This window comes from Chaetura pelagica, unplaced genomic scaffold (assembly GCF_000747805.2).
Source record: "Chaetura pelagica isolate M959 unplaced genomic scaffold, ChaPel_1.0 scaffold369, whole genome shotgun sequence".
Classification (NCBI taxonomy): Eukaryota; Metazoa; Chordata; class Aves; order Apodiformes; family Apodidae; genus Chaetura; species Chaetura pelagica.
The window spans coordinates 887244-896531 of NW_009970235.1; the positions used below are offsets into that span (position 1 = coordinate 887244).

Consider the following 9288-nt stretch of genomic DNA (forward strand, 5'->3'; position numbering starts at 1 on the left):
TGCCCTCCAGCTCTCAAAATGTCAGGCAGTAGCCAGCAGCAGCTGTAGGTGCCTTTACTTACTGAACCGTGAGCCTCATGGCGCGTAACAGCTCAGCCTCTCGCCCTCATGGCCTTTAAAGGCCACAGGGCACTGTCAAACCAAAAGGTCTGATGCTTAGCTGTGGAGAACTGTCAGACCTTGACTAAACACCCAGGGGCAGCCTGGGTGCAGGGCTGCAGTTAGCAAAATCTGCCTGAGGAGCAGGTAGTGGGGAATAACTCTGCTCTCAGCAGTCACATCCTGCAGCGGGGTGGCTCTTGGGCTGGCTCACTCTGCAGGGAGTTGGTGGCCAGCTGAAACTGGGAATTTTCACACTGTTGGTGCCCAGTGGAGCTGCTGCTGTGGTTTGTGTACTTGTCAGCCGAGGTCGAGGACGGGGACTGTGGCTTTCTGCTCTGGGTGAGGTCGAATTGCACATCTCAAACAGATGAGGTTTGGTTACAGCAGAGCCCGGTCTTGCTGTCATCTCCTGGTGAGTTTGACTGTTGGCCAGAGCCAGTCTTAACTTTCAGCTCCCTCCTGGTTCCTCCAAAACATTCCAGTTTTCCAGTGAAGCTGTAAAAGGTTTTCATCTGTCCTGAGCACTTCACTTCTTGTGTCTACCCTGAGGCATTCAGTTCAGCTCAACTGGTTGCCACCCTTTGAAATGGAAAAAAGTGCTTTGACTTCCAGTTCTGCCTGCATTCCTGCTCTGCATACGTAAGTCTTCAGGAAATCAGGCTCCCTAGGAGGCAGTTAGTCATCAGTATCAAACTAAAAAGGAAAAATCCCAGGTGACAGGGTCCAGATAAATGTACTAGTACCTTTCATGGAGTTTTTTTGTACTGCATCCATCTGGTCTGCAGCACGTGGAAGTGCCGGGGCCTTATCAACTTGCACACTCAATATACTCAATACATTTTGCTGTTCTCAAGAGCTGGCAGGGGCATGCATTTGAACTTTGGCACGGCTTTTTCCAGCCCCACCTTCCTGATGCTGGCTCCTGCAGTCAGTGTGCAGGGCTGGTGTCAGGGTGGATGTAGGTGGGTAGTGTGGGGCAGGCAGGTGATCCCAGGTGAGTCAGGTCAAATGCCCTGGGCTGTGTCACAGAGAGGGGAAAGGGTATTTCTTATCTATAAAAGCCTGTCAAGTGTTACACAACTTGCAGTCCAGGTTATCTCTGAATTTTGTTTAAGCAAGTAAAGTAAATTGATCTGCTGGTCATCTGAAGCTCATTTGAGGTAGCTGGCTTGGGATTTTATCCACAGAACTGTTTGCAAGTAATTAACTGTCAAGCAATTAACTATTTGAAGTCAGAGTTTCGTTAATGCTCTGTTTCATCTTGCACACAGGAAGGTTTGGAAGCTGAGTGTGTGGTGCTGGAGTCTTGGACTTCCATCTGCCATTGCTTTGGTTCTCAAAATAAAATGCTAATACTTAAATGGATAATGTCCTCTTAGTGAATCCTTTATTTTTAGGGAATATTTAAGCCAAAGACTTGTAAAAAAAGCTGTGGGAGTGATAGGAAGGGTCAGGCTGGAAGGCTGGGAGGGTTTGGCAGCACAGAGGATGGCATCCTCCTTTCTGTGTTCTGAAGGGAGGAGGAGAACAGCCACGTGTAGCAGTCATTGAGCTGTGGCATTTTCCTGGCAGTCAGGAGTCTTTCAGTGCACAGGACTGCCCAGCTGCCAGCCCTGACCCTCTTCTGCCATGTTGACCAGACAGATGTTCAACAGAGCTTTTGGAAACTTTCTTCCTAAAGGCCTGCTGGTCAGTGGGCTGTCTTCAAACAGCAAGTGTATGTCCTGGTGGAGAATCACTTCAGCTGAGCACCTGGGCTGTCTCCTTGATCTTTCCTGGGATTAGAACTGGGGACACTGGAGATGTATCCAGAAAACTGCCAGACTCCTCTTGCCCCAGGGCCTTTGTGTTCTCACACTCGGCTTTTCTGGAAGCTCAGTCTGAGTTCACTTCTCAAGCTAGAACTGAAACTGAGCGTAACGTGAGAGCAGAGCTGTCAGCCTGGGGGGCATTTGGGGTGTGTTGTGGCTTTTTTGTAAGCTATGGAGTAGGAATGGGCTGAATGTTTCCATGTCTTTTTCCTTGCCAGTATCATGAGGGCACAATCAAGAATGTGCGAGAAGCTACGGAGAGCTTTGCCTCTGATCCCATCACCTACAGACCTGTGGCTATTGCACTGGATACCAAGGGACCTGAAATCCGAACTGGACTCATTAAGGGAGTAAGTGGCTCTTTTTTTTTCCCCTCTTACTTTCTTTCAGTGCATGAGACTAGATACCATGTTATTCCTGGAGCCTTTTTAAAAAAAAAAAGTCTCTAGAAAATGAGGTAACAAACCAGCTGCCAAAAGTTTTGACAAACTGTTGTGGGCTGGGGATGGTTCTGTGCTGGTTTGCACTGGTTTTGCTGAAGCATGTGTTTTGACATGCAGAGTGGCACAGCAGAAGTGGAGCTGAAGAAGGGTGCACCACTCAAAGTGACCCTGGATGATGCCTACATGGAGAACTGCGATGAGAATGTGCTGTGGGTGGACTACAAGAATATCACCAAGGTTGTAGAAGTTGGAAGCAAAATCTATGTGGATGACGGGCTGATTTCCTTGCTGGTTAAGGAGAAAGGTGGGTAACAACTGCTCCACCTATGCCTCTTGTTTTTTTCCTCAGAGCATGTTTGTGCTTTCCTCCAGTTTTTCAGCTTGCAGGAGTACACAGTTCTTAATGCTGTTGGAAGACTCTGAGCAAAATATTTTCTACTTTAATGGTAGCAAGTTCCTGAAAACTAGCATCAACTGGGTGTCACTAGGCTGTCACCTAAAGCCCCTCTTCAAAGGTGAATGTGTGATAGGGATGTACCAGTCAGTGCTCGTGATCAAAGCCTGTCAGGAGCTGGTTCATACTTTAGCCAACCTAATTCACACTTTTCATGTGTGTTTTAACTGGTTTTACAGCATAAACCCAGAGTTTTGTGGTTTGAGACAGAACTAGCTTCAACTGGTAACGCAGAGGCAAAGTCAGTGCCACAGTCCTCCCTTTGTAGTGCTGCCTAAGCTTCTCTAGTTATCTTCTCTAATTCCAGAGCATGTAGTTGGAGGTGAGGCTTTTGGGGTGCTCAGTTTGGTATTCCAGGGCTCCTGTGTGTAGAAATGACACCTGGTTGCTTTTCTGGGGAGATGTTCCTGACCTCCTGCACAGAACAAATGGCATCTCCTCCAAGAGGAGTGGGTTTACATAGCCCTGTTGTGCCCCCACGGGTGCACTGCAAGCTTGTGTGTTACATAAATCCCAGAGAGTTGATGGGCTTGTATCCCGTGTGGTCCCTGTTGGCACCTCTCTTGTCAGGCAGGGAGGTGGTGTGGGAGCTGGCAGCTTTCTGGTGGAGCCTGACTGTGGGAACACATCTGTTTCAGGCAAGGACTATGTCATGACCGAGATCGAGAACGGCGGCATGTTGGGCAGCAAGAAGGGAGTGAACCTGCCCGGCGCCGCGGTCGACCTGCCCGCGGTCTCTGAAAAGGACATTCAGGACCTGAAATTTGGTGTGGAGCAGAACGTGGATATGGTATTTGCTTCCTTCATCCGCAAAGCTGCTGATGTCCACGCCGTTAGGAAGGTGCTGGGGGAGAAGGGAAAGAACATCAAGATCATCAGCAAGATCGAGAACCACGAGGGTGTGCGCAGGTGAGCTTTGTGCAGGTGGCACTTGGGGGTTTGTCACCTTCCAGCAACAGGAGCACAGCTCCTGAGCTGCCCTCCAGGCTCCTGGTCTTTGCCTTGCCAGCAGCAGCAAACTCACTAGCCTGTATAGCAGGGTGGTAGTGCAGGCTGTCCCTTAATGTCTTGTGCATGTTGTGTGACTGTCACATGCTCTGAGCTCGTGGGGACAGTGTCACAGCCTTCCCACAACCCTGGAAAATTGTCTTTGTAGTGAGTCTGTGTTCAAACTCAGCAAAGCTGCTGTTCCGCATAGAAATTGTTTAGCCTGGGACAAATTGTCAGACTAAAATATCTCTGGTCAACTCGTGCTCCTTTCAAGTCTGTCTTTGTGTCACTTTGGAAAGCCTGATACAGCCCTTTATATGTGCTGTCAGTTGGTTGTGGTTTTCTGCCTCCTACCTTGGCATTCCAGGACAGCAGAGTGGCCCCTGGACAGGCTGTGTGCCCATGGCCTAGCTCCTGTTGTGCTCTGGAGTGATGCTCCCTTCCCAAGAGGGAGGGCTGAGCAGGCAGGAAGGTGCTCTGTGCAACAACTGGGGTAACCAACCTTTTCCCTTATCATCAGGTTTGATGAGATCATGGAGGCCAGCGATGGCATCATGGTGGCCCGTGGAGACCTGGGAATTGAGATCCCTGCTGAAAAGGTCTTCCTGGCCCAGAAGATGATGATTGGGCGCTGCAACAGGGCTGGCAAACCCATCATTTGTGCCACTCAGGTACTGGAGACACAGCCCTGGCTTAGAGCTGGCAGGGGAATGTTGGTAGTTGTCTAGGTATTCATGGCTTTTCTAGAGGTTTTGCCTAGAGCTGGGTAGCTCATCTTCAGGCACTTTAAAGATGTGTTTGGGATCTTCCCTGGGAAGCTTACAGGACCTCTTGTTGAAGGCTTTATCTCCAAACTTCATGGAGCCTGAGCTGTTTGGCCTGACTAAACAAATTCTGGGGAAAAAATTGCCTGTGCTTTGCCTTGGCATCTTGTAGCATCTGTGTCTAACAGAGCAGACCTGCTGAGGTTCCCAGGTGTCCTACAAGAAGTACCCACACTGCAGCATCAGAAGGAACAGAGTAAAGCATCCTTCTCATTATCCTTGGAGCTGCTAGTGAGGGAGGGGGAGCAGACCTTCAGCTTCACTGCTTCCAGCAGGGATCATGTGCAGACAGTCCTCCAGTACTGGGAGCACTGGTTTCCTGGCTGTGCTTGCTGTGTGCACAGGCTGTGGAAGCCAAAACCACCTCTAGGCAGTAGCCATCAGACAAGGTTCTGCATTTACAGCTCATGCTCCTTCCCCTTCCTCGCAGCACTGCTCCAGGCAGTGTCCTGTGAGGAAAGGAGGTGTTTGCCTCATGGTGAGCTGCAGGGAGGACAAAGCTGGGCACCCCAGGAGGATCAGAGAGCTGGCCAGGCTTTGGTGTGTGGTTATACCAGCTTCTGGGAATAGGGGGTGGAAAGAGCTAAATTAATGGAAAACTGTCCTGTTTTCTGCTGGCTTTAAAGTGGGTGCCCAGGAACTGTTAGTTGTTCTGAGTCTACCAGAACATACTGTATGATTAATTGGAAATCTTGTGTTGGATGAAGATAACTTCAGTTGGTGCAGACCCCACTGTTTGCCTACTTCTAGGTAAAAAAAAAAAGCCCTCCACAACTAGGCATTAATTTGAGAACATACAGTTGGATTTGAGTTATCCATAAGGATGTCTAACACAATACTCTGCCCTAAAGAGCCCAGAGTTCCTTGGACCCCACCCTGTGCTGAGAAGTTAAATTGGAAAGTCAGAGTGGTGTGTCTGTGAGCCTGTGTGGGTTAAATTTCTCTGGAAAAGGAGTAAATGGAGAAGAGATAGAAAATGTAGTGGGTTGTGTTTCTTGGGGACTGGGCCCTGCTCTGTCCTGTCACTCCAGGAGAACTTTTCTGCTCTGTCTATAAGTAAAAAAAGCAGCTGGTTCCTTGGGCAGTGCCTTGATCTCTTTGGACGTGTTTCTTCCAGATGCTGGAAAGCATGATCAAGAAGCCTCGTCCCACCCGTGCCGAGGGCAGCGACGTTGCCAACGCTGTCCTGGACGGAGCAGACTGCATCATGCTCTCGGGAGAGACGGCCAAGGGAGACTACCCCCTGGAGGCCGTGCGCATGCAGCACGCTGTGAGTCCTGCCCCTCCGGCAGCCAGGGCTGCCCCTGCCCTCCCAGCCAGGCACCTGAAGATCTCAGCGTGCCTGGTGTTGGGGCAGCACCCAGCAGTGCCATCTAGAGGGCTGCAGAGATGGTCTGAGGGCTGGAGCAGCTCTGCTCTGCAGACAGGCTGGGAGAGTTGGGGTGTTCAGCCTGGAGAAGAGAAGGCTCCAGGGAGACCTTAGAGCACCTTCCAGTGCCTGAAGGGGCTCCAGGAAAGCTGGGGAGGGACCTGGGACAAGGGCAGGGAGGGAGAGGACAAGGGGGAAGGGATGAAAACTGGAAGAGGGAGATTGAGGTGAGACATGAGGAGGGAATTCTGGAGTGTGAGGGTGGTGAGAGCCTGGCCCAGGTTGCCCAGGGAAGCTGTGGCTGCCCCATCCCTGGGGGTGTTGAAGGGCAGGTTGGATGGAGCTTGGAGCAACCTGGGCTGGTGGGAGGTGTCCCTGCCCATGCAGAGGTTGGATCTAGATGATCTTTAAGGTCTCTTCCAACCCAAACCACTCTGTGGTAATTAGTGATTTCTTTGATCACACTCCTTCTGTGGGTGTTTTTGGGCCTGAGATCTGCACTTTGTGTGCTCCAAACTATTGTCAGAGCTGAGAACTGCTCTGCAGTGCTCCAAAATCTAAAATTTCACATTTCTCATACTCATTGTTGCTTAGGCCAGGGTAAAAGGGTTCTTGCCTCTTGTCAGGCATTTCCTCAAACACACTGTTCGTTTTGGCATATTAAATGCCTTAAACTTTTCCAAGGTCAAGGAGCTGCCTAAGCCCTTTATCTCTAGATAATGAAAGGTATTGGGTGACTCCTGTGGAGGGTGGGGGAGGCTTGGGAGTCTGATTTACAGTGCTGTTGCATCCAGCACCTGGTGCACTCTGTGTTGGGGGTGTTTTTTGCACGAGTACTGACAGCTTAATATTTTTACATGCCTGAACTGCCAGAAACCTCTGCTCTGCTTCGAGTTCACCCAGCTCACATTTCAGCTGATAAAGTCTGATGTCAGGTGTTGCTTCTCCCCAGTTACCAGAGCTGTGAATCTCTGCAGTGATAACTCTGACCACTTTTAACCCTCTCACCAGTTTTATTTGCAGCTCAGATTATATAGACTAATCAACTCAGGTAGTGTTTTTTTCGCAGTGCATTATGGAAATATCACTCACCTTTACCTGGTCAATATTGAGTGGTGTTTTTTGCACATGCCAAATGCTAAATATGACTTGATGACCAGGCAGTGACTGCTGGTTTACAGACTGAACACTAACTGGGCACTTAAAAGGTTCTTCCACAGTTTTTAACCCCCTAAATCACAGGGGTTGACTGTCTACCAGGCGCTGGAAACTTGCTGCACCAAAGCTTACACCTTGGTTCCCATTTTGGCATTAATTCTTGGAGTCAGGCAGGTTTTATTGTACTGGTAGCCTGAGCTCGAGACCCCTTTGCTTGGGTACCCTTGCATGTGCTTCCGTTGTCCTGCCGACCTGGGAATAGTGGTGCTCCCTCTGTCAGGCCCCTGTAGCACTACAGAAGGTTTTAACCCTCTGTGCAGAAGAGCAAATACAGATTCACCCTGTTTAATGGAACCTGGCACAGGCAGCAAGGTGCCAGCTCTGGTGGCAGAAGCCCATTCCTCTACAGGCAGGTTCTTTCATCCCGAGGTAATTCCTTTGGTGTTAGTTGAGAGAAGCCCTGCCCAGCAATAGTGCCCTGCATAACCATGGTCTGAAGGTTTGCAGCGTGGCCAGAGCTGGTGGATGATTTCCATTTGAAGTGGCCAAGTGGTCACACCTTACCTCTGGAACAGAGTGGCTCCTGTGTGCATTCCTGAAACTGGTCTCAGTTGAGGTTTGCATATTTGTTTATCCAGTCCCACCATCCCTTTCCAGCCAGCCTTGTAGAAAGTAGCTTGCTCTTCAGGAGCTGGCACCTCTGACAAAAAGGCCATGTGCCTCGAGTTTGGTAGCAAGTTTCCAAACATTGGGCAGGCTGTTTCCTGCCTGGGCAGTGGGCTGTCTTCCAAATCCCATCCTCAAATGCCACCCTGGCCACGCTGTCTTAACGGGACCAAGGTTTAAATAGCTGCTCTGTTCTCCTTTCTCTCACCTCAACCTGGGTATCTCCACAACTAGAAACCCTCTGTTTGTGTGTGAGTAAAGCCAGCTGTGACGTGCTGGGAATTGCTGTGCCCTTCTGCAGCCACTCTCAAAGCAGACCTGTGTACACACATACTGTCTGACAAGCAGGGAGTGCAGGCTTCCCTCTGAACTCGGGTTCGCTCTGTGTGTTACCCAGAGGTGCCTCTGGAGCTGAAGATAAACTGCCTGCCTACCAGCTCTTGCCTTTGGAGGAAGTTTTTTGAGGTGAATGCTTCCATTTTCTCTAATGGCAAGTGAAAAGCCAGCAGCAATAAACCCAGCTGCTTTAGGTCCAGAGCTGGCACTGAAGTGCTGTTCCGGCCTGTGACATGTGCCCAGTTATTTTTAGACTTAAGATACTTAACTACTTTGGCTTAAAGCGTTATCTGTGGAAGAGGGATAATTCCTACCATCATATAAAATAATTCATTAACTCTAGCAAAATTCTTATTCCAAAGGAGTCTTAACTAAAAAGCTTTCACTATGAGGGCACTTCAGGCTCTACTAAACATCAACTTGTCATGCTTTGTGTAGCAGCTGCTCACCTTCTGGAGTAACTGAATGAAGTTGTCCTTGAAAAGATGATCAACCTTTGCATGCTTTTCTAGTCTCTGCAAGCCTTCTTTATCAGGTTGACCAGGGCTAGCACAGCCTTCTGAGATGAGAATGCTCTTTAAATGGGAGTGATTCCCGGTGTACTGGGGTGAACATATCACTGAACTTACTGCAAGGGCTTTGTCTGAACAGAAAGCCCTTGGCTGTGCCTCCTCACTGCTCATCTGGCACTGTACAAACACCCCAACATTTTGCAACATCCCTGTAGGGAAGGCTTGTTCCTGTTTGTTTCTCTGTCACCCAAAGGGAAGTTGGTATCACACTTAGAGGTGAAACTTCCTTGGCTCTCAAGTTTAACTAAATCTAATGAAGCTGAGACAGTCTCCCAACTTCAGGGGTAATGTTGGCTCCATGAAGACCATTCCAGCCTGGCTGTGTGGTGTTGGGGGAGTATGAAGAGGGGAACATGGAGCTACAGGGATTTCCTCTTGAGAAATCACAGGCGGAACCAGCCTGTGGCACGTTAGACTGAGTTGCATTCAACCAGCTCACAACCTGAGAGCCAAAGAGTTTCACAGCCTGAGCTTTACTATCCTCTTGCATGCATTACTGTGACGATTAAGCAAATTAACGTGATCTCATGTTACTTTGGTATATCTTTCCTTCTATTCTTTCC

General features: G+C 49.4%; 1 protein-coding gene across 4 annotated transcripts in view; it reads left to right on the forward strand.

Moving 5' to 3' along the window:
• Window positions 1-9288, forward strand: part of PKM (pyruvate kinase, muscle) — a 23603-nt gene that overhangs the window by 10006 nt on the left and 4309 nt on the right. For 3 of the 4 annotated variants that reach the window (XM_010005907.1, XM_010005903.1, XM_010005904.1), the window contains exons 4-8: window positions 2132-2263; window positions 2474-2660; window positions 3449-3719; window positions 4321-4471; window positions 5742-5894. In XM_010005907.1, the coding sequence (XP_010004209.1) occupies window positions 2132-2263; window positions 2474-2660; window positions 3449-3719; window positions 4321-4471; window positions 5742-5894 (894 nt within the window). The remainder of the gene's footprint in view (window positions 1-2131; window positions 2264-2473; window positions 2661-3448; window positions 3720-4320; window positions 4472-5741; window positions 5895-9288) is intronic. The other variant, XM_010005906.1, reaches the window with a different exon arrangement.